The 25,075-nt window shown below is 47.8% G+C and overlaps 1 protein-coding gene across 4 annotated transcripts in view; it reads left to right on the forward strand.

Annotated features, from left to right (window-relative positions):
* Hnf1b (HNF1 homeobox B) overlaps positions 1-25,075 on the forward strand; it is a 54,374-nt gene that overhangs the window by 3,039 nt on the left and 26,260 nt on the right. For 2 of the 4 annotated variants that reach the window (XM_028890575.2, XM_028890574.2), the window contains exons 2-4: positions 2,317-2,516; positions 7,650-7,914; positions 9,590-9,825. In XM_028890575.2, coding sequence (XP_028746408.1) covers positions 2,317-2,516; positions 7,650-7,914; positions 9,590-9,825 — 701 coding nt within the window. The remainder of the gene's footprint in view (positions 1-2,316; positions 2,517-7,649; positions 7,915-9,589; positions 9,826-25,075) is intronic. The other 2 variants (XM_037201019.1, XM_037201018.1) reach the window with 1 other exon arrangement.

Consider the following 25,075-nt stretch of genomic DNA (forward strand, 5'->3'; position numbering starts at 1 on the left):
TGTATTTCCCAATAACTCCTTACCGGGACCTCAGAGCTCTCCCCAGGGAACACTCGAGACAGACATTAAGGGGTCTGAGAGATTTAAAAAAAAAAAAAAAAAGGTATAACTACGCCATCTTACCCCCAATTCAAATCTTTTCATCCCGGGCCTGAAGGATTTTTTTTTTCCTCAACGGTTTTTGTGCGGGTTTTGTTTTGTTTTGTTTTGTTTTGTTTTGTTTTTCTTTCTTTCTTAATCGTCTCATTGTTGAGTTAATGCCCGCTTTTCACAGAACCATTCACACTTAGACCACAACACTATTTCGCTAGGTTTCTTAGGCAGGCAGAGTAACAGGGAAAGCAGTTAAACAAAGGGAAAATGTCCAAATGATCTGTTAAAGCGATACAGTATTAACTTTTAAAACTCAAATACAGTTCTCTCTAGCTTTTGAAGCTATTGTTCATACCTGTTAGAAATGTTTTTCCACCTTAAAAATATCTTTGGAAATGTTAGCCAGCAACGAGCCTTTAGACAACCGCTGGTATTTACGTGGTTATGTCTAAAATGTTGATTGCCGTGTTTTGTGTTTTCCTCTCGCTCACGGTGAATTCTCCAGGTATGACACTGGAACGCGTTTCCTCTGCCTTTGTTCTTATTACTTCATTATGTTGTTTTACTTTATGTGCCTTTATAAATGCTTGAGAAATTTGTTAACTTAGGTATAATTAATGTGAAAGTTTACATTTCTCAAGAACATCTCTTTTAAAACCTGGCTTCCCACGAATCCAATAGTCAAAGCTTGCTGAAATATCACAATTTGAATGCCTATAAAATATCTCCCTCGATTGCTGGAGATTTTTAATACATTAAGCAAATTAATTGATTTTTACAGGCACCATTGAAAAATAATTGTTTTACCATGGTGTCTAATTTGGTCCCCACTTTAACACCAATTTTTATTATTTCAACTGAACCCAATTTTCAGGTTCTATTAAGCATATATATATATATACATATATATATATATATATATGTATATACACATACACACAGATGCTTATATATATTAACATGTAGTGGAGGATTGTTTCTGTAACTGCATTAAATAAATTGTACGCATACTTGTATTGTTCCTTTAAAACTTTTGATCTGTACTTTGTTTTACTTTCTTAGTCTCTTAATTTAAATGGCAATTCTCATTCTAAGTATTCCATTTAACAAGCAAGAAAAAGTAACAACGGAAGTTGGAAACATTGTTAAAAAAAAAAAAAAAAGCCCTGAAGACATCCCTGTGCCTTGTTTATAATGACAAGCTGTGCCTGTGCCTGTGAGACCCAGAAGCCTGACTACATTCTCAGTCCAAACTTGAAATCTACAGAACTGCCCCCTCCCTCCCTGGTAGCCTTGCTATGGCAGAGAGATGCAATCGCACAGGCGAACGGAGCATTTGGGATCTTTCGTGTCTTACTCCCAAAACTGAAATTACTCTTCCTCAGTAGGATTTATTTGGGAGGTGGGGCTGTGGATAATTAAAAAAATATAACAACAAAGAACAACAGCAGAAAAAAAACTTTACCTGCTTTGCAAGTGCCCTGACTCTTCAACCTGGGGGAGTGTTGCCATTGTAGCTGAGAACACTTTCCTAAAATTCCAAGAACAATGTAATATTTGAATACAAAAGGAATCACAGCTATACAGACATTTATGAAATATCTCAGTTTGAGGTTTGCAGGAGGTTTCTAAACACACCAAACAAAAATACTTTTAAAAAAAAAAAAAAAAAAAAAAAAAAAAAAAAAAAAAAAAAAAAAACATCCAGGCATTCTTTGGAAGACTCCTTGTGTCCCAGGAGGTGGTCACACCGGCCCACCCCTCTTTTAACAGACTGGGGCCTCCTTTTCAGAAGGAGAAGAAACGCTGGGGAGGTTTAGGCTGAAACAGGGTGGATTGAAAAACTGATTTGGCTAGGTGTAGAATCAGACCCTAGGCACCTCCGTTTTCTGGTAAGACTCTTGCTTTTTAGTCTCTTGAAATCCAAGGAAAGCAGAATAAAGCAAGAGTTTTTTCTTCCAGGGCATGAGGGGATGGGGAGTGTAGGGGTAGGGGTGAGCATTCTCCTGTGCCTATCTCAGAAGGACAAGCTATGTCCTGAGCACACGGTGGGGGAGGCATCTACGCCTCTCCCGTTTTGTCTTCTTTTAGCCGTACACCTCGTTCCAGGTTGCAGTTTGGACAGGTGGAGAGAGATGTTAGGGTGAGTTTTGTACCTAGTAGGTGACTATTTTTCCCTGGGCGTTTCCCACCAGCACCCTGACCGTCTGCTTATCTGTCTAGTGAGGACCCTTGGAGAGCCGCCAAAATGATCAAGGGCTACATGCAGCAGCACAACATCCCCCAGAGGGAGGTGGTTGACGTCACAGGCCTAAACCAATCCCACCTCTCCCAGCACCTCAACAAGGGCACCCCCATGAAGACCCAGAAGCGAGCCGCCCTGTACACCTGGTATGTCAGAAAGCAGCGGGAGATCCTCCGACGTAAGTGTTTTAAACCTGCCTCTGCTTCAACCCAGTGACTTTTGCCCTCACTCTGACCCCCATGGGCTGCCTCGGTTTCCCCTCCATCAGGAAAGCCTTTTAAAGTAGTTGGCCAGTGTAAGAAGCTGGCAGGTAGATGGTGGCCTTACAGATGCTGCACAGTGGATTATCTCCTATCATTTCTCTCTCACACAGCCCCTGGCTACACAGCTAGTTGCTCTGTAGACCCTTCAGTGCAGGCAGGGTGCCCTGAGTGTTTTTAGTCCTTCTTTCCAACATCCCTTTCTTTGCCTCTGGTTGACATATGACCACAGGTCTGAGTTACCAAAGATGACATTGACAGGGGTCAACAATATCAACGACCATTACTGTTATTTTCCTCCCCTCTGGAAAAAGTATAAACGGCTAAGGTGTCTGTATAGACAACCCGAACCTGACCCTGATTTTTGGAAGTGGTGGCAGGGGTGGAGGGAGTGAGGGCTAAGTCCCGAAACGGTTTAAAGTGCTTACTCACATTTACCACAATCAGAATCTGGGCTCAGCTGGGAGTGATTTCATCTAGGGAGGACGCCCTGAGGCAGGATGCAGTTATAGTTGTCTGCACTTGGAACTCTGACCCACCCATCAGTTGGTTGGTTTGTTTTACAGACTGGCTTTTAATTGTTTTAAGTTTGGAGTGGATTATTAAAGGAAAATAGGAAGAGAGTCTCACTTTGCAGCGAGTTGCCTACATAATCTGCCCCCCTTTATTTTGTGTGTTGAACCAACGGATTACCCAACCCATACATGCTTCATGCATCTACCAAATTTGCCAGATTACCTGTGAAGCACTACTGCCATCTAAACCTCAGATTTTGTTCAAATGTCATCAACTATCCCAGTAATAATGTTTGTAGAGGACTCTCTTAGTGCAGAGTGTCACATGGTGGTTTGCTGATCCAATTCTCATCGCTTCAGGGTTTTTGTTTGTTTGGGATTTTGTTTTAGTTTTTTTGTTTGTTTGTTTGTTTTTTGAGACAGGGTTTTTCATGTAGTCCTGGCTGTCCTGGAACTCACTCTGTAGACCAGGCTGGCCTGGAACTCAGAAATCCCACCTGCCTTTGCTTCCCAGTGCTGAGATCAAAGGTGTGCACCACTATGCCAGGTTTAATTTAATTCTTAACAAGATCTCCTTTCTGTCCCAAAATTCTTTCCACCCAAGAATGCTGAGGAGCTTGGGTGTTTAAGCTGAGGGGAGTTTGAACCTTGAGCTGTTTTTATTTGGAGAGATCATACTTGGCCAAGACACTTGAACTATTTGGACCCAGCCCGTTCTGTAGAACAATTTCAGCTGCTGCTGCTACCCCCCAACTCACTCTTCCCCACCCCACTCCCCCTCCCCAGGCTATGAGCCTCTGTGACTTTGCCAACATGTTCATTTCCATCATTTTCTGGGTAGGGATGTCTTCCCTCTTGCTAGACAGCTGCTTCTCAAATTGCTCTTGGATTTGTGTTTTCCCCACACTGCTCCCAAATGATCATGTCTGTGTTTATTGTGCCAGTGTCTGTGGGCAGAAAGGCCGTCTGTGGAAGGGAAGGTTTGGGGGCTCTTGTCTCCGGCTGAGGTTGACTCTCGAGGTGGAACATTGTGTGGACAGAGTAGAAGCCACGGGGAGTCTGTTTGCAGCATAGAGGAGTCAATCCTTTAAAGTATGGGTTCACACACACACACACACACACACACACACACACACACACACACACACACACACGGTGGTGGTGATATTTAAGGAATTGACCTCCTGACATGAAGCAGCTCTTCAGTTCCTGCATGGCCCCAGAACATTCCCAGGAGCCACAGTCTCCAAAGGCCAGACAGCCCTGGGATGGTTCAGCAGTCAGGGTGGTATTCATTCAGCTTCCCCAGGACAGACAGGGTGACACAGAAGACACAGGACCATCTAATAAGACGGAAGTCCCAGAAAGAGTTTCGGGACACTCAGGAAGGGGCCATTGACTAAGTGGATGGCAGCCTGCAAGGGACATTTTTGTTCCGTGTTATTGTTGTTTTTGCCTTGAAGTTACAGGAGACAGAACCTAAGGATATATTCCTCCTCCTATAATTATCATGCATGTCATGTCCCAGGCACTATGGTAGGCTGTAAGGCACACAGGTCTTGCCTCTGTGGACTTAAACCCCCCTGAAGGAGTTGAGAAGCTTGAGTAATTAATGACAACTGCTTTCCAAGCGCTCTTTAAAAGGCATGCACTGGGCAGCAGAGCGATTGCAATATCACCTGGAGAGGTAAATCCTGGAGGACTTACTGGAGGAGGTAGCTTTTTTTTTTATCAAGTCTGAAAGGATAAAGAAAAGACACACCAGCATAGGACAAAACTTGGGGAGATACATAAAAGGAAGATCAAATGAGTGAGTTGAATGGAAAGAGAAAGAGGAGGAGGAAATAAGATGGTACACAAAAGTTTCATGAAAAACTAAACTAATAAATGGCACCATTTGAGGGCTTGTCTATACCTATAGAACTTTCTGGACTAGCTCCCAAGCCTAGGATGAGTCTGCTGGAGCAAGCATTCCGATGTCATTTTAATGGGTACCAGACCTTTTCTATTCCATTCACTTCGAAAGAAAGAGGAGGGGAGTTGTCGGTAGCTGGAGGGCCTGCAGGGTCTCGGTCTTCCAACACTGCTATGGCTAGGACAGGCCCCTGAGGCCTGTAGGCCCCGACTGGCCCACAAATGCTCTGGGTGCAGACCTCGTGCCCGCTGCCCTCTCCCCAAAGATCAGCCTCATACTGGCAGATGTGTGTAGCAAAAGCCTCCTCCACCTAAGTCAGATCTGGGGAGCATTGCTGTGTGGGGGATTCGTAGACTAGTGGCTAGGAACCTTAGCGCATCCTAGGCTCGAGCGGCTTTGGACCCATCACTAACCACTCCGAACTCCAGTTTCTTTATCTGCTGTTGGAAGCAATGACACTCTCTCCCTTAGAAAGGCTGCAGGAGTTAGGTGGAGGGCTACAGGTAGAGAGTGTTGCGTTGAGGGGGTGGCCCACTCCCTGTGAACGTTTCTAATGAAAAAAATCTCAAACAGATCCCAGACACTTGGGGTCGTCCTCACTGGCTTTGCCCATTACTCACAGGGTACTCTACAGAGGTGGTGCAGGGCCCACGGGGAGCAGGGGAGACATTAACTAGTCCCCCTCCCCCACTGCACAGGGGACTTCTGTCTCCACCTGTAAGTAGCAGCACATAGAGAGCTGCTGTGAAGAATGAGTGATGTAAGGGCTGCAAACCCCTGGAAGCATCTGACCGTGGGAGGGGCTACCATCTTCCCACATCATCCCAAGGGAAGCTGGTGATCTTCTGCTTCTACATTTAGCAGAGGCTGCTTCTGGTTTCTGAAAACACAGTGGGCATCAGTGCAAACAGAGCCCTAAGGTGGCTCCAGGACCATCTCAAATCAAAAGGCTCCAGTGACAGAAGCCATCCACCCACCTACCTAGGAGGCTGCTTCTGAATTGGCCTTTGGCCATGGGCTAAGCAAAGGCAGCCCCATCTGCAGCTGGGATCCTAAATCCAGGCTGGTTAGATGCCCACCACTTCCTTGGGGTGGGCCAAAATAGAAGTGAAGCCCACGGCCATAAAATCCCAGGTACACAGGGAGATGCTAGGTTTGTATGTATGTGTGTATGGGGCTGGGGGTGTGTTCTAAGAAGTGTAGTAATGTGGATCTGTGGTTCAGTTGTCTGAAATTATGGTGCACCCAGAGGTGTTACTGTAGGGCTCCGGAGGTTGTAGCTGGACACTCTGAGAACTCCAAGGGACCCTGGGAACTGAGAAAGGAAAGCATCAAGGTCCAGAAGATGGGGAGTAGGGGCTAGAAAATGAATTTGTTATATGTCCTGCGCCTCTGTGGACACTGCTCCATGCAGATAGAAGGTAGAGGACAACATAGTTCCCTTCTTATAAAGCAGATATCAAACCTCATCCCAACCATATCAGCCAACATGTTGCCCCGGGCCAGGCTGTCTCCACCTTTCACTCATTCGATGAAGATGGATTGAAGGTTACTCTGTCCAGGCCTGGAAAGTAACAACCTGGTGTTTCCTTCCGCCTTTCTCCAGCCCCTTCAGTGTCATTCCTAGAAAGGGCCTCTGTTATGTGGACAGATCTCAAGCCATCTCCCTCATTAAAGGTTCCCTGGGACACGCATACACCACACACACAGGACACTCATATCACATAGACACGACACACACGTATCACATACACCACCCAACACACACACACACACACACACACACACACACACACACACACACACACACACATTATTGCCTTTGCAATCATACTAGAAGTCTAAGGAACATCTTTTGCAGTTACAAAGCTCCCTATTTATTTCCAAGCGTGATTTTTAAAGGTTTGGGGTTTCATGGTTTTTAAAGAACCTACTGTTAGAATAAGGTGCCCAGGATAGATAAGAGTAAAGAGCAGGAGGGCTACACACTGTCTCTAAATATGGTAGGTAAGTGTAAATTACACCTTTGAACAATCTGCCCCTGGGCCTGAGACTTGACCGAGCTCATTCCCTTGTCATCAAAATACAAGCATTCAGAGCTGGGCTGTGGTGGCACACGCCTTTAATCCCAGCACTCGGGAAGTAGAGGCAGCAGGATCTCTGAGTTTGAGGCCAGCCTGGTCTACAGAGTGAGATCCAGAACAGCCAGGGATGCATAGAGAAACCCTCTCTCTAAATAAATACATACATACATACATACATACATACATACATACATACATACATAATAAACATACAAGCATTCAGGACTCAGAGTGTCACTTAATGTCAGGAGGTCAATGAGTCAAAGCACTGTCTTGACTATATCTAAACTCTGTCCAAAAAAGGAAAGGGTGGATTTGCTGGGGACACACACAAGATGAGCAGGGAGGAGCCTGCCATAAGTGTCCCCTCTCTATTCCCACATAAAATTAGAGCAGATTGTGAAGCTTAAGGGAGAGGAATCAAGGGGTCTTTGTCCCTTGGTCCATCTGTCTGTGTCCGTCTGTCTGTCTGTCTGTCTGTCCGACTATGGAGTGAAGGCTGCAGGCTCTATCAAATCTACTCCTTTCTCATTTCAGAGTTCAACCAGACAGTCCAGAGCTCTGGAAATATGACAGACAAAAGCAGTCAGGATCAGCTGCTGTTTCTCTTTCCAGAGTTCAGTCAACAGAACCAGGGGCCTGGGCAGTCCGAGGATGCCTGCTCTGAGCCCGCCAACAAGAAGATGCGCCGTAACCGCTTCAAATGGGGGCCCGCATCCCAGCAAATTTTGTACCAGGCCTACGACCGGCAAAAGAATCCCAGCAAGGAGGAGAGGGAGGCCTTAGTGGAGGAGTGTAACAGGTAATGGAAGGAGCCCACGGGAGCCGTCGGGGAAGGCTCCTCCCCTCAGTCTATGCCGCTGAGATATCGGTGTTCCAGCCAAGTGTGGCTAGATCAAGGTCTCCCAGGGTGTGTTCTCCAGAACCCCGAATTCAGCTTATTAATAAGTAGGCTTGAGACACATCACGGGAGTCACAGCTTATTTTAGTATATCAAAAGCCCCGAGGACTGGCAAGATGGCTCAGAGGGTTAAAGGCATTTGCTGCCAAACCTGACTGCCTGAGTTTGATCCCCAGACTCCACATGAGGGAGAGAGAACCAAATCTTGCAAAATGTCCTCTAAATTCGGCATATGTCCTGTGGTGTGAGTGTGTGCGTACACACACACACACACACACACACACACACACACACACACAAATGAATGTTTAAAAGAAGAAAGAGAAAGATCCAAGACGCCCAGCATTTAAGGGGCCTGTATAGCATTGTTGCTTGTCAATCATGGAGTCTCACCTCTGTGAAATACTAAATCATTATTCCCACGAGTGATTATTTTGGGGAAGATATTCTAAAAGCTCTGACGTGAAATATGATGATGCTGGAGAGAGATATTTCCACTCCATACAGTCAATACCAAATTGCCACTTAGCTCTGGCCTCTACTAACTGTATCCCCATGCGACTGGAAAGAAACTGGGACCTGACACGGGTTTTGTGAGATTCATTGGCATAGTGGCACACACCTGTAATCCCAGCACTCTGGAAGCAAAGGGAGGAAGATGGAGAGTTTGAGGCCCATCCGGGCTTCAGAATGAGACCCTGTCTCAATCACACAATTAAGGAAATTTAGGGGGAGAGTAAGAGTTTGGTTGGATCTCTTTGGCCGGCTCCATCTACACAGACAAAACAGACTCCTTTCTGTTTCTCAACGATGTATGATTTTTTTTTTTTAAAGCAAGCACCGGAAGTTCTTGGAGAATCCTTTTGGTTTCATTCTTTCTCTATTCTCTTTCATTCCAATTTTGACTCTCTAGAACGTGCACTCCTTGCTCTGGCAGAAGCCTGTGGGGCCTTTGCTCTGCCTCTCTGCTGAGTAGCTTTGGCAGTGAAAAGATAGAGCCAGGGAAGCCCAGTGTGGAAGCAGCCTGGGTTGACACAAGATCTTCCATCAAGTGGTGTCTAGGAGCTCACAGTGTGCTGGGGGGTTTCATTGGCCCTCCTAATCGGAGACCTGACCTCTCTGGCTGCCTCCTTAATGACCCCGCCCCTCTCCGCTAGCTCTTTGCCCCAGAATATGAATGTGGAATCAGGTTCTCTGCACCCTTCTGGGGTTATCCAAACCCCCAAAGCCCAGATGTCTCTCACAGTGCCTGGAAGAGACTCAGAGTCAGTGAAGGACTCTTCCTGTCCTGAGACTGTAAAGGTGTCAGGATGCCGATCCCTGGGCCTTCTCTTGAAATTACTGATCCTTGGCCTGCCCCGTCCACACACAGGGGGCCTATGCTCAGACTTCTAGGTAGCATAGCTTGCTCAGAGCCTGCACTAAAGCTTCCCTCCAGCCCTCTCAGATACTGTGAGGATGGCCTTTCTCTGAACAGGCTTCTCCCAGCCTCTGCTATGACTGTGTGTTTGGGGTCCAGCACATGCAATCCCCCCAGCCACCCTCACTCACCGTCCCTCCCTTCTGTTCTTTGCAGGGCAGAATGTTTGCAGCGAGGGGTCTCCCCCTCCAAAGCCCACGGCCTAGGCTCCAACTTGGTCACAGAGGTCCGTGTCTACAACTGGTTTGCCAACCGCCGGAAGGAGGAAGCATTCCGGCAGAAGCTGGCCATGGATGCCTACAGCTCCAACCAGACGCATAACCTGAACCCCCTGCTCACCCATGGCTCCCCTCACCACCAGCCCAGCTCCTCTCCTCCCAACAAGCTGTCAGGTAAGTGGAGAACAGTGCCTCTCGCTGCCTCCGAACCAACTGTTGCTGTCCTCGCCCACCTCACTCTGTTCCTGGTGTTTCAGAGGAGCCGATAACTTTGAGATGGGGCAGACCCACTTTCCTCCCATTGCTAGAACATTCTCATGAGAGAGAAGTGCGTGCCTCTGGTCAGGTTTCCTCCCATTCCTTGCTCAGCTGCTCGGCCCTCAAAGAGCCCTTTGACCTTTCCGTCTCTGTCTTCATTCTCCCTGGGTGGCTGCTGACTCAGCCACACAGATTGTCCCCAGAAGAGGCTGCCTTTTGGGGGTGCCAGGTCCAAGCTGCAAGCAGGGAGATCATAAGTGCCATATCGCTGGTCGGTATGACGGAGAACGGCATTCTGGCCATCCTCTGCCGTGCCAGGCCATATCCTATCTGGCACCCTAGTTTCAACAGGAGGAGTCTAGTGGTTGGTAGGGGAAGGCCACTTAGGTGGCCGTCTCTGTTGTGCTGAGTCAGGAGTAAGATGGGTCTGTCACTCGAGGTCTTCTGTGATGACTGGCTAAAGAGGTTGTGCCGTGTTGGCCCAGATCAGAATGTCTCTGCTGTGGGGTTTGAAGGTGTTGAGTTAGAAGCCTATATCCTCACGTGGGAAAGGACTCCTATCTGCCAAGCAGTGTCAGCCAATGCCTTCTCCCCCTGGGCCTTAATTCTCCCACGAAAGTCATCTTAACCAGAAACGAGGAGGTGCCTACAGACAATTGTTTGGGACCCATGCATACCAAACAATGCTGCTTTCTGATCTGGGGAAAGGCTTGAGAAAGGAAAGCCAGCCATTGTCACACTCTACTGTCCTCTGAAGTCCCTTCCTCCCCTCTCTTGCTAGTTAACCTTTTTGATGGGAAAGGCCCAAGGATTGGGAGCTGACCCATGTGTTGGGTAATCCAAATCATCAGGTCAGGGTCTGAGTACCAATTGGGTGATATGCAGACATTTGTTTTCAATGTTTGAGACCTGAAATTTGTTTCAGTTTGAGACCTGAAATTGACCAGCGTGAACCTGGGACCTTGCTGGAGTTTCTCTAGGCCCTGCTCTGAGCGTAAGGAAGGGCTCAGATACCCCCAAAAGAAAACTGGCTTATTCATGAGAAGCAAAGAAACTAGGGGCAGGGAGGGGAACAAGGGTTGGTCTGACCACGGAGTCACTTAACCCCTTTATAGCAATGCAGCAAGGTTCAGCGGGTAGGTAGTGGATGGCTTATGGCCGGTACTGAGCAGGGCTGGAGCATTCGCCCACCATGGTGATCCGCGGAGCTAAATCTGGAAGCTGTGGGGGGCGTGGTCGGGGGCAAGGATCATTGTTGAGAAGACAATGGCAATTGTACTGGGACCTGTGATCTCCACACCAAAGTCAGGGAGCCCGCAAACCAAACAAAGGCCCAGCAGCTTTCTGACAAGCTGGGGTTGTGCCGAGGTCACCACAGGGTCGGGAGCTTAGGCTCTCTGTGCCCTGGCTCGAGAGCCAGAGAGCTAGGGCAGCATGCCCAGGCATTAGAAACAGAGCAGAGGTGGGGACAAGGGCAGGAGACAGCCTCAGATGGGCATCTGCGAAGGGTATGGTCCACTGAAAATGGAGTCTCTGGGCTGCCCCGAAAGTCTGGACCTTTGTGAAAATTATGAGAAGGATAGAACCCAGAAGAACTTTAAAGAAAGAAACTGAGACCCAGAAAGAGATAGACATCTAGCCTGTTGGTTCTTGCAACATAAATATGCATTAAGTGCTAACCAGGTCCTGGCAATATAAATTGGGGACGTAGCTCCCTGATGGAGTATGTGCCTAGCCAGTATGTTTAAATGGGGAGGGAAAGGAAAATACTGGGGACACAGGGCCCTGCATCCTTAGAATTTATACCCTGTAGGGAGGACCTCTCACCAACATGGAGTCTCCAGTATCAGCTTGAATTCAAGGTTATCTCTGGGGACATGGGGGTCTTTTCTAGGGAGAGAAAGACCCTACATCTGTCATGTGGGGTGGGTGCAGTGTTCTTACAGGACATTCGATATTTTCAGTGGCTGTTTAGGCCTTCATTTTCACTCAAGGTCCATCATGGTGGTCCTTGACTGCCCAGGTACTGGATTCTCTGGGTGTCATTTTGAACCTCAGTTCTAAGTAGACAGGTGATGCCTGTGACTAATTCACATAAGTCCTGAGTTTCCTGTGCGTCAAATGGATGCTGGGTGCATGCGAGGATTAGATGGGTGGACCTGTAAGTAACCACCTTTCCCAGCAAACCACAGTGAGAGCATTCCTGTCATCTCAGTATTGCGGAGAATAAATGAGGCAGTGGAACAAGGGCAGGCAAAAAGAACCTGGTTTCTTTTTCATTTCACGCACATGGGCATTAATCCTAAGAGGTAGTGAGATGCGTTCTCACCCTGGGACTGGCACAGAAGTGATCAGTGCTCTATGATGGTGGAGTCAGAAGCCTGCATGGCCTTCTGAGGCTGTCGGAATGGCTCTTGGGACTTCCCCCCCAGGGCTGGTCAAACAGCAGTGCTCAAACTTGGGCTGCAGATCCTCACTGTACCCTCCCCACCGTGGGGCCTCCCCAGCCCCTGCTCACACCAACATCGTAGCTGACTTGGAACCTAAAACTTGGAACCAATACCCAGTATCAGCACTGGTTATCTGTTCATCTGTCTGTCTGGAACCAATACCCAGTATCAGCATCGGTTGTCTGTCTATCTATCTATCTATCTATCTATCTATCTATCTATCTATCTATCTATCTATGTCTTATTCTCTTGCTCACATGCTCATGTGCATGTATGTGTATGGTGTGTGTATACATATGTGTATGCGTACTCACATATGTATGGGCATAAACACTCTGTGTGCACCATGGGGTTAGACATTCTCGTGAGGCACTGGAGATGCAGTGCAAAGGAGGCTAAGAGAGAAGTAGGAGGTTGATGACCTGTGTCTTTCTTTTTTTTTTTTTTTGGTTTTTTCGAGACAGGGTTTCTCTGTGTAGCTTTGCGCCTTTCCTGGAACTCGCTTTGGAGACCAGGCTGGCCTCGAACTCACAGAGATCCGCCTGCCTCTGCCTCCCGAGTGCTGGGATTAAAGGCGTGCGCCACCACCGCCCGGCCGACCTGTGTCTTTCTTGATGGCTCTCTACCGTATGTAGTAAGGCAGGGTCTCTTACTTGAACATGGAGCTCACTAGATTTACTGGTGAGATTACACTAGATTTGCCCTAGGTAGCTTTCTTACTCTGAGGAACCCCTGTATCCTTCTCTCAATGTGCAGAATGATAGACAAACCCTATACCCGCCCAGCATTCACATGGGTGCTGGAGCCCCGAACTCTGGTCTTTATTTTTACCCCTGGGCCATCTCCCCAGCCCCTGACACTGGCCGCCTCCAAGGCTGAGCTGGGGAAGGACCAGACCTCAAGGTCTTCTCAGAACCCCAACACCTGAGCCAGGAGGAGGTCTGGCAGCACCAGAGAGAGGAGGAACCTTCCCCCAGAATCCTCTTCCTGGAGAGCTGAGCCCCCTCTTCCTAAGCAAGCCCTTTCCCTCCCAGCCATGCTTACTGCATGTGCCCCACTTGCCCACGGTGACCACAGTGTGACCCTGGTCCTGGAATGTCCCACACAATAGGGATGGCAGGAGGGGCACTTTGCCTCTGTCAGCGGCCGGTTGCTTACAAGGTACCCTGCAAACACAGTCAGCAGAATCAGCTGTTTCCAGCCTTGCCCCTCTTGGCCTTTACAATCACACACCAGCATGCAGCCAGGGGTTGTCAGGGCTTTGTCTCCCTTATGCATGCTTAATTGACAATTAAGCTGGGCTTTGAACCAGCCTGGCTGCTGCTGCCGGGCCTTCGTCTTTCCAGGGAGTGTCACAGGGGCAACCTTTGTCTCTTCTTCTTGGGGGCCTAAAGTTACTGTAGCAGGCTGCGGGCAGCCATTTATCTTCAGACTGGAAGGCCTTTATCTGTCGCCCTCCCCATTCCAGCTCTGGCCAGCAGGAGCTGTCCCTGGTTATAGGATCCTGTGACAACCCATTCTGGGGCCATTGAGCAGACCCGGAGTGATGGCCTCTACCTCCATTCTGGCACTGAATCAAGGAAAAGGCCCCTAAAAGGTCAGAGGGCAGGGCTGTGGCAAGAAAAAGGAGCTGGTTGGAGACTGGTACTTGTATTGATTGGCTCAGAGGAGGAGGAAGTGGTTGTGGGATGGGACCTGGGCTAGCCTTGGCCCAAGACTGGTATCTGTAGCCTGATCTGGGTGGCTTTGTTCAGTCTTAAGTCACCTGGCTACCTCCGCAAGGAGGCAAGGGAGGGACACACGGTCCCCATCAGCCTTTGCTCTCCCACACATGTCCTCTCTCCTAAATGATCTTTTCAGGAGGAAATGAGTACTTGTTCTTCAACAAAGTCAGTGAGTCACAGAAGGGAGAAGACACCTCCCTAGGATAAGTTTTGGGCCTCTGGGCCACAGCCTGAAAGGACATACTGTTTCCATGGCTGCTGTTTTCTCCTGCCTTTGAACTCTATTCCTTCCTTTCCCAGCCCAGCAGACCAGACTTCCGTGACATGTGTCAGAACTTGGAAACACAGAGTCCGCCCTCCGGTCTCTCTCTTAGTCCCCCATTGCAGCATCCCCCAGTGGCTGTAGGACTCTAACCCCATGGCTTAGGCAAAACAGATTCATTCCTGGTCAAGGTAAAAATGGCCTGGATAGCTGCACTTCTCCATGGCACAAAAATATGCCCTACCCAAGGAGACCTCAGCCATACCCAAGAGAAGACAGACTGAAGATGAGAAATCTCGTTCTCTGTGGATTCAGCACTTCCTTGGTCCCAGGCCCTGGGCTGGCACCTGAGTGCTTTGTCCCATTTAACTTTCCCCAAAATGTAGGAGGATGGGTGCTGCCTGGTTTGATATCCCCATTTGTCAACTTAGGGAAGCGAAAATATTTAGAATGTGAGTAATTTGCCCCCAAGTTCATAGAGTTAGTCAGCAGGGGACAGGGACAGGTTTTGACCTGTAGCTCACTGCCCATCTGTCTTTATTTGTTCTATGCAGACACTAAAAACTTTTAAACATGAGAACTAACACACACACACACACACACACACACACACACACACACACACACACACACACACACACCCTTCTTCTATACATCTGCTATTCCCATCTGAATGACCGAGGTGAGGTAAGGCGAAGACTGAGAGTCAAGCTAGTTCACTGTTTCTTCTCCAGCTGCTGCCCCTGAACAAGGTGAATTCTGTGGAAAGAAATGCTGGCCTCTCTTTCCCAAGCCCATCTCTATCTGTGTGGGGATTTGAACTGCCCTTGCATTCGGCCCTGTCTGGGGCACTAAAAGCTTTAACAACTTAATGGGGCCTGTGAGACAGGGTAGGCACCTCAGCTCACCTCTGGGAGCTCCACCCCCTCCCTGGGCAGCAGACAAGAGGGGGGGGGAGACAAGGGGGGGTTTATGAGGGCAGCTGTAAAAAATATTCATCTCAGCAGCAAAGGTTCCCAGAGTGAATGAAGCAACCCTATTGTCCCTGAGTCAGAGAGAGAATTGCCTGGAATCCTGGCTTGCTCCAGTGGTTCAGAGGTGGACAGGGCTCCAACATTCTGCTTCTTAGGGACTTAATCCCTAACTGTCATTTTATCTCCTGAATTTGAAGGTCATTTTATCTTGTGGGTACCACCCCATCAACTCCCACTAGATTGGGGAAGACAATTAGGATATTAATGAGATTAAGAGGCCTAGTCTTAAAGGCATTCTGCTGTCAGCCCCCTAGAGGGCCAGTCCTGGTCTGCATACAAAGACCCAGGGCAAGGCACTGGTGGGCTCTGGCCTCAGCACAAAGGGACCCCCAGCTGATGATGAGTTCCTACACCCACTGAGGCAGCCCACTGGCTAAGTCTAATCCCTCTGAAGGATCCTCAGAGGATTTGAGGACTCCTTGCTACCTCACCCCCACACACACACCCACACCCACACTCACACACACCCCTTCTACTCCCATCCCCTCTGAAGAGGAAGGAAGCTGCCAGGAAGCATGGAGTCCAGCCTGCAGCTTATGGGAGAAGTGCTCTTGGAATCTGTTTGTAAAATGTTTGATGGGAAGTAACAGAAACTTGGAGAGAACGAAGCACTGGAGGGGAGAGAGAGCCAGAGGTCTGGGCAAGGGCCTTTGAAGGCACCTGCTTAGTAGAAGGCACAAGAGCTGGCCTTATACTTCTGTCCACTTTTCAACAGGAAGTGAAACACAAATGTGGAAGCGGTGTGTGTGTGTGTGTATATGTGTGTGTGTGTGTGTGTGTACATGTATCATAATGTGCATATATATGTGAGCATATATGTGTACATTTTACATGTAATGTTTATATTATATATTAATATAATAAATAAAATAAAGTCAAATGAAGCATTCACTCCTAATGATCCTGGGCTGTTCCCAGGTCCTCTCGAATAGTCAGGCAACTTTTTCAGTAAAGACCCCATAGTGAATAGTTTGGGCTTCTTAAGCCATGTGGCCTCAGTCACAGCCACTCAGCCCTGCCTGTGTAGCACAAAAGCACCCATCGGCTATGCATGAGTGAGTGTGTGGCTGTCTCCCGACACAGCCTTATGGGATCTGAAGTTTGAATTCATGTTATTTTCACATATCATGGCATAGTCTCCTTTGGATTTTTTCCCCAACTATTTAAAAATATAAAAAAAACCAGGGCTGGAGAGATGGCTCAGTGGTTAAGAGTGAGTACTACTCTTCCAGAGGACCTGAGTTAAGCTCCCAGGACTCATGTTAGTCAGCTTACGGCCACTTGTAACCCCAGCTCCAGGGGCATCCAACACTTCTGGTCTCTGTGGGCAGGTTCACAAACTCACACGCATAATTAAAAAAATGTGAGTGTGTATTTGTAAATATATACACACATATATGTAGAAGTACACATACATACACACATATATACATATCATTCTTGGTTCACACTTCATATGAACACAGCCTGCTTGGGTCAGCCAAACTCTCAAATGCCACCATTATGTCAGATTCTCTAGGGAACTAGGCCAGGCTTCTGTAGTTACTAGAACCTTCCAGGTGAGCCCAGTGTGCCACCAAGAGTTGAGAACCAACCCTAAAGCATCTCCATATTAAAGTGCATGTTTATTACCTGGAATGTGTCTAAATGCATATTCCAAATGGGGCTCAGGTGGTGGAAGTGGCGGGGTGGGGTGGGGTGGGTAAGTTTCTGTGTTTTGATGCTGGCAGAGGGGATGGCTCAGGGGCCTCACTGCCTGTAATGAGCATCTTGGAGCTACTCCATTAGCAGCTCATCTCCCTCTGTCTCCCAACCTCCTTTTGACTGACCACTACCACCCATCCTGTTTAACACGTCTTTACAAGTTCTTCTAAATTCAGTGGGCCCAAGGACAGAACCATGCGTCACAGAGAAGACCCAAATTCCAACCTTACCTTAGTCACTTATTTCTGTGTGACCCTAGGCAAGCTTCTGGAATCTGAGCCTCAGTTTCTCAGTGTACAGTGGGCACACCCACCTACAAAAGCTGGAGGAGGAACGGTATGATGCATGTGTATATAGGCAAAACACCCGGACATAGCAGGTTCTCATCAATGCTGGCTATTGTTATTCCCTACAGAGGCTGGCTTGTGCTATCTGTTACCTGAAAGAAGATTTGTTTGTTGTTATTTGGGAGGGATCCTCTTATTTCCCTGTCTCTAGTGAGGATCTTGTTCAATCTTGATTTTTAGAGAATTTGGGTATTTCCAAACTAGATGCTCATCTTCTTGGTGTCTGTAATAGACTCAGGCTGGCTTCTTGTCACATAGTGGGTGTGAGACAATGTCTCATCTCCCCTAGGACTGTTTGGTGACATCTATAAGATGTATTCAGCTTCATGGGCATTTAGCATCAACGAGAAGAGGTTGTGATGTGCATGGACAGATGGTGGTGGGACAAGGGCTCAGGACCGTGCATTAGGAGGTCAGGGGCAGCAGATGACCGTAAGTTTCCTGTACCTAGTAGGGCGTCTTTCTCTTTTAACGAAAGCAGATGTGAGTACCCTACTTGTGTGCATTGCTTGTGTGTAATTAGGCTATGGAAGCTGCTAGCCTGAGGGAGGGGATGGTGCTTTCCTGGGGGAGGCTGTGTCTGAGAAGCTTGCTGCCCTCTGTTCCCAGAAGGGGAGCTGACTCCAACTTCAGGCAGAGGCAGTGCAGGAAAGGGAGGGTGGACACCAGCCCACAGTGAGCACAGGAAGCCTCACTTTGCTCACCTTGAGCACCAGCTCACTCTTATCCTGGGCTCTGACTCAGCAGCCCCCACAGGTAGCACAGTGAGTAGTTTTGGTTGCTACAGAGTCCTCAGCCGGGAGAACTTTATCCTTCTAGTACTTTGTGGACAGATGTCAAGAGCAAGGTTTCTTGGGTAGCATACTCTGCATGTTGGAGGCGCATCTTGGAGATGGGTTCAGGCCCTTAATGGCTTTTCCAAGAGGAGTCTGTGTAATGTGGGGTGCCGTGAGGTTGTCTGCTTGCAGACAGCCCCTCCTTAGGACCACACTGAGATGGATGGACCTAGAAGCCAGGTGTAGCTCTCAACAGAGTTCATGTGAACTGACTGTCATTCCCTGGCAGTGTGTTCTCAAATAAGCTCCTTAGCTTCTTTGGCCCAATAGGGATCCTAATACCTACACAGGGCCGTTGTGAGCCTTCAAAGTGATAGTACATACCCCAGGTCATCTTACTGCTTGGCAAGGAAGATTGAGAGCCCTTGTAGAGCTCCTGAGCTGACCAAGGGAGAACTCTAGATCTCCTTGGGTTCTTGATAAGGTGTGGCTTTGCAGTTTTTATGAACTTTGGTCTTCATTTTGGACACCCAAAACCATGAAACTGAAACACAGGCAAAATCTGGGGTTCTCAAATCTCCTTCCTAGAGTCCATCCGAGTAATCTGGGGAGCTCATTAAACATAGACATGGTAGCTCCACGCACAACCTGTAGAATCAAAATTACTGAGGTACTGTGCTACTTGGGTGTAGAGCATTGTGACATGTAGCCCAAAACACTTGGGTGCACAGCCAGGGGCTGGCTGTCATTGGGCTAGACAGAACACAAGCATTCTGAAGGGTTGACAGTGATCCAGTGGTTCATTGCTCAACTGGAGGAGAAGAGGCAGCTGGGGGCAGAAGCCCTGGGTGCAGGAAACCAGAACCGATAACAAACAGGAGTAATGCTGCAAAGAAAATCATTACATGTATTGAGGATTCTGACCTGTCATGACTTGGAGACTGTGTGTTGCTTCCAGTCTTGAGGCCGCAGACTCTGCTGTTTGAAGTACAGCTTTGCCACTGTGGTGCTTTATTGTTAGGCTCATCATCTGTCTCCCTCCCTCTTTTTTTCTCTCTCCCTCACTCCATCCCTGTTTCAGGAACTCTGTGCTGTTAGAAGCCTTCCACCTTTATTAGGGACCATTAGGGCTTTACAACATCAGCAGATTGGGTGGGGCCAGTCACAATAAACAGATTTATACTGGGTATAAACAAGACACCTATAACTGCCAGAGGTTAACGCTTCCGGGGCCTTTGAGTGGCAGTCTGTGGGCCCGTGCCTTGGAACCTTGTCCGTGGCAGGATCCTCTTCTTGGTCAACACTGTTGGACTCTGCTGGCCATGAAGCCTGGGTGAGCACTTGTGCAGCCAGGACAGGAACTCTCCAGACAACGCCTGCAGTGTGCATAGTGGGCCAAAGGAAGTGCGTCTTTGAGCTCTGGGGATTTTACAGATGGGAACAGAAATGAGCAGCTTATCCTCTTTGTTGTGTAGAATTCTACTCTAGAACTCGCATCCCTTCCTGTCACAGAAAAACACAAGAGGCTCTGCCTTGTTCCCATAGGAAGGGAGGCCTGAGTGGTGGAACCAACCCTCCCCGAGCTGAGTCCAACCTAAGCCCCTACTGAATTCTTCACTGTCTCCGTGAAAACCATTCTACTTACTTGTGCAGCGAATGAATCTGTTATAGAGAGGTTCCTGACCAAATGCTTAATGCATAAATGTTCTGCCTTGTGAGTTTGTTATTCCACATTGTGGTTAAACTGAGCATAACATTCGTTTTCCTATGGCATCTGTAAATATTATTTAAAGCCCGGCTTCCCTTTTCTGAAAACAATGTCCTGATGCTCCATCTCTTATCTCAGATTTATAGTTCACAAAATAGTGCCAACATTAAATGCTCCCAGAAACTTCTCGAAGAACACAGCCTGGCTTTCTCCTTCATATTCTCCTAGCTTGGTTTCTACTGATTTAGACCACTCACTTAGTTTAGTTGTACTAGTTAGTTTCATGGTCTACTGCTTTAGATCCTTTATCATCTCCAATATTCCTTGGACAAGAAAAGTGTGAGACTGGGTCTTTCTGAGTTTCCACTGAGTGACCTGAGACCTAGACTCTGTCCACCCGAGCTGCCTGAAGAGAGAGAAGAGAATCTGCCAGGCCCTGAGCAGCTGTCCATTCTCTGATGGTTCCCCAAGTGCTCACCTGGTGCTCCTCTTGTCCGAGCAGGCTAGAAGCCAGTCATCATCCACCTGCCAAAGTCTCAGTGTCTGATACCTGGTGCTCCCTGGATCTAGTATCCACTCATAAGCTTACTGGGTGATCAGCATCATTGATCTGTCATGATGATGCTGATGATAATAGTGATGATGATGATGGTGGTGGTGATGATGATGATGATGATGATGATGATGGAGCTTTCCCAATGATAATGATGAAGATGCTGGGGCCTGACCAGGCAAACCCCCACTAAGGAGGCAGCTCTAACACTTGTCAGACCTCAAAGGATCTTGTCCCCGAGTATTCCCTCCTAGTGGGGGGAATTGCTTATGAATAGGTCACAGTGGAAAAACCTCTCTTTTCTAAGGCAACTTTATTAGCCCTTCAGTCACAGTACAGATGTCTGTTTATAGGTCCTTACTTTGTGCGGACACCCAGCGGCTCAGTCTTCTGATGGCTTTATAGCCTTCCTCACATTGCCCAGCCCACCAGGAGCATCAGCATCCTCCCTGCCAGCCAAACCTGGGAGCCTTTGTTGCAGCCATATTACCCCTGCCTGCAAAGGCAGCCTCTCAGAAAAAAACAGTGACCCCAGGAGCCAGACTGCAGCAGGACACTGTCTGCCCCCCCCCCCCCCCCCCGCCAGGCATTAGACTAACGATGGCCATCATTAACCCTTCTTAGGTTTTTTGCCTTAGTTTCTTTTTTAAAAAGGGTGTTTAAATTACTCACGTTGCCGCAGTAAGTGCCCATTAACCGATCCTTTTCCTTACCTCAAAAACCAACCCAGTGGACCAGAGATGGATTTCTAACTTGGTAAGTGTATACATAGTCATCTCACAGCTCTACAGGGCCCACGAATCTTCCTTGCTAAGCAGTAAGATGACCTGGGGCAAGTGTTACCACTTTTAAGCCTCACTTTAGAAACAGTCAAGCTATATTGTGAAAGCACTTTCTCTCGTCCCCTTAGAACAGATGTTATGCTTGGGCTGCAAGACTAGGGAGTGGCCCCCCCCCAACACACACACACACACACACACACACACACACACACACACACACCATCCATTTCAGCACAAAATAAAGCCCAGGGTGAGATCTCAGGTGCAGAGGCAGCCTGCTGCATCCCACACACCTCTCCACTCCTCTCTGATGTCTTCTGACGTGAAATTGCTCATATCTCTCAGTCATGTTTCCTCTATTTGGGTTGTGTTTTAATTTTTTTCTTCCCTGTCCTTTGCTGTTCTTAAACAATATGTCTCTCTTTACTACAGAAAAAAAGGAGGAGACTTGGAGGATATGTATATATATATATATATATATATATATATATATATATATATATATATATATATATATATATATACTGCAGTAGTTTCTCACTGAGCCCTCTGTCGGGTCATTGTTTTTCACTGACTTCTGCAAACCCTTGGGTACCTGGTACAGGCCAGGCACCTCGCCGAGAGCCTGCCCTCTGGGTACATGCATTCTCATGAGAGATGCAGCCAAGAAACAAGGCTGCCAACCCATAAAATTGTTTCAAACTACCCGTGGGTTGTGATAAAGTGACTTAACATATCAGGAATCCATTTGGGAATTATAAGGAAGAGGAAAGGGGGTCAGCTTCAGACTGTGAGACTAGCTAGGTGACCACCTCAGAACGGCTGTCCTCTGTGTCACATGGGCATCCGCGGCCCACTGAGAAGCTCGGTATAAAACACTCTCCTGGATGAGGCCTGAGGCAATGCTCCAGTGCCAGGGAGGCTCTTTTGGCTGTGGCCTTGGACTCCAGGCTGAAGTGATCTTGCAAAGCACCTGGTGTTTGCTTGTAGAAACCAGCTCTCTGGCAAGGACATGGGGACGTACCTCCTCAGGCCAGCCCCGTGGAAGGAAGGACTTGGGTGTCCGTTCCTCTTCCCTCCTTACCTGTAGGTTATGTCTGAAGACACCATGCACATGAGCACCCGCTCTTGGCTGCTTTCTTTTCTTTTTTCTTTCTTTCCCCGCCGCTTGCATTTACTTTGATTTTTTTTTTTTTTAATAAGAAAACCAGTTTGTGGGCTTCCCTGAAGTGTCACTCAACATTTTACCCCTTGAGTCAAGAATGTTTGCCGTCCTCACAGGCCTGTCTGTGTTTCTCATGCCATGAATGAGGCTCCTACCTGAGGCCTTTAGGATCCAGAACTGAGACCGCCCTAGTGTTTAAATTGCTTGCCTTTTCCATCCGTTTCCTCTTCGTAGGCTTTCAGAATTTCAGTCTCCTAAACTCTGTGCAAACCCAGGTCTTTATCCTTAGGGGATAGTGCTCAGAACGGTAAAAGTCCTGTGCTGCCCACGGAGAAACTGAGGCAGCTGCTGCCCATGGAGAAACAGGGGCAGCAGTGCTAATTCATTTGGAAGCTTTGGTTTCTGGGGTCCCTGACTTTAAGCCCAGGAATTTGTTCACATTCTTTTACTGGCAAACGAGTGTCTGAGGAATTCACCAGACTGCCCATCTCTCTGCCTCTGTCCTCAGGAAAAGTGAATGGTGCTTAGGTGGGGGTGGGTATGAGGACACAGGGCTGGACCACTAGGACTAGCTTAACATCCCCCTTCCCCCTTCCCAGTACAAGGTTGGGGCTTCGTAAGAAACAGAGTTCTGTCTGCTCATGATTTATGGACATAATGGCTTCATTTTGGAAGAACTCTCTCCTTCACATGCTCCCTCCTACCTTGGTTCAGATATCTAGTTTTCAAACCCGATGGTTTTGGGCTGTGCTCTGCATGAGGTTAGGAACACAGAGGAAAAAATGTGTGTGACAGAGCCCTGGCCAGTTGAGTAATGTTTACTCTGTTGGTGGCTGGGGCGCTCACTCGAGCTGGCCTAGGTCCACCAACTGGAGGAACATTCCTGCATTATCACAAATAGGAGCTGGCTTCAGAATGAAATGTCAAGGGTGAAGGCATCCCACCAGGTGCTGGGTACAGCTTACAGATCCCAGGAAAGGAAGCCCCCAGGCTTCAGTGCCAAAGGCCATGCAAGAGACAAGCTGAGCCCATATCACCCAAGTCTCTACTCTCCTCTCTCCTCTCTCTCCTAATACAAGAGAAATTCCAGACATGATTTCCTGGTTGGCATTACTCTTCTGTTCATTTTGTTCTCCCAGCAAAGCCAAGCCCAGTGCTTCTTTTACATTATTTTATTAATCCACTATCTGTCACCAGAGGGAGGAAATCTTTATGTCCATTTTACAGGGGGGGGAAAGTGTAAAAAAAAAAAAAAGATCAAAGCCTAAAAAGTTGATTGATGCAAAATCATAATGAAGTCTTTGCTGTTTTTTGAGGGTCTTAGAGAGGTGGGCTACATAGTCAAGGATCTATAAGGATCTATAAGCCCTGAAATAAATTTCTGACATACCTATGTAGTCAGGGACACCCTGAACAGCTCTTCTGTGGAGTCTCCTGTAAGGCGAGTCAGGGTTGGCTCTGAACACACAAAGCACAGCCGGCCCTGTGTAAACCAACACAGACATCTAAAAACACCACACGCTAGGTTGCACAAGAACCATGACAGGGCTGGTGGGAAAAGTCACACCGTCAGTGACACATTTGAAAACGATAAGCCTCCCATTGAAACATTAGCAGTTTTATAGCCGCTGGACGGTTAAAGGATCGCGGATGCTGTCCAACAATAAATGTGGCACTTGAGCTTGGAAAGGGTCCTGACGTTTGCCTAAGGAAGTGGCTGTCGGAAGAGTCGCAGGTCATTATCCTGAAGTGGTGGACAGAAGATTGTCTGCAGTCGGGGGAACTATGACTCCCGATGGGCATGGATGTGGTTGACAGCTCTCGAGTGACCAAGGCGGATATTTAAGGGGCGTGTGTGCATGCATGGGGCTGTTTATTATATTCTGTGTGGTCCCATTCAGCCTTCTGCAAATTTCTGAATTCATCTGGTGCTTCTCAATTGTGAAATTTGTGTGGCTTTCCAGCGATCCCTTAGTAATAGACCTGGGACAGAATTACACTATCAATACAGAACTGACCTGACTTTCTCTTTCTGCTTGTTCCTTGATCTGGGGCATGGATCCTCAAAGTAGCTGAGGTTTCGTTCCTTCATTCTGTAAATAGGCACATTGCCGAGTGCTCTGCTAGCCCGAGAGAGCAACAATGAGTATGGCATCTCTTCCTTTGAGAGGGAGAGAAAAGTAAACACATCAGAGTACAGCGAGGCCGGCTCCTGATGTCGAATCTCCAGAGCATCAGTTCTGGGTCATGACCCCTCTGGGGGCTGAATGACCCTTTCACGGGGATCGAGTATCAGATATCCTGCATATCATTACGATTCATAACAGTAGCAAAATTGCAGTTATGAAGTAGCAACAAAAATTATTTTATGTCTGGGGGTCACCACAACATTAAGGAACTGTATTAAAGGGTCGAAGCAATAGGAAGGCTGAGAACCGCTTCCCAAGAGCCTTGGAAGCACAGAGGTTGGGACTAAGTAATCGGGTGAAGGAAGAACATTGTCCCAGGGATGCTACAGAAAAAAAAAAAAAAAAAAAAAAACAACTGTCCAAACAGAGGGAACAGCACAGACAAGGCACAGAGGCGGTGCAGAGCCGTCTGATCTGAGGTGACTGCATGGAGTGTGGTGAGGGAGGATGTATTCCAAATAAGGCAGAGTGC

The sequence above is a fragment of the Peromyscus leucopus genome, chromosome 8b (genome assembly GCF_004664715.2).
Source record: "Peromyscus leucopus breed LL Stock chromosome 8b, UCI_PerLeu_2.1, whole genome shotgun sequence".
Taxonomy (NCBI): Eukaryota; Metazoa; Chordata; class Mammalia; order Rodentia; family Cricetidae; genus Peromyscus; species Peromyscus leucopus.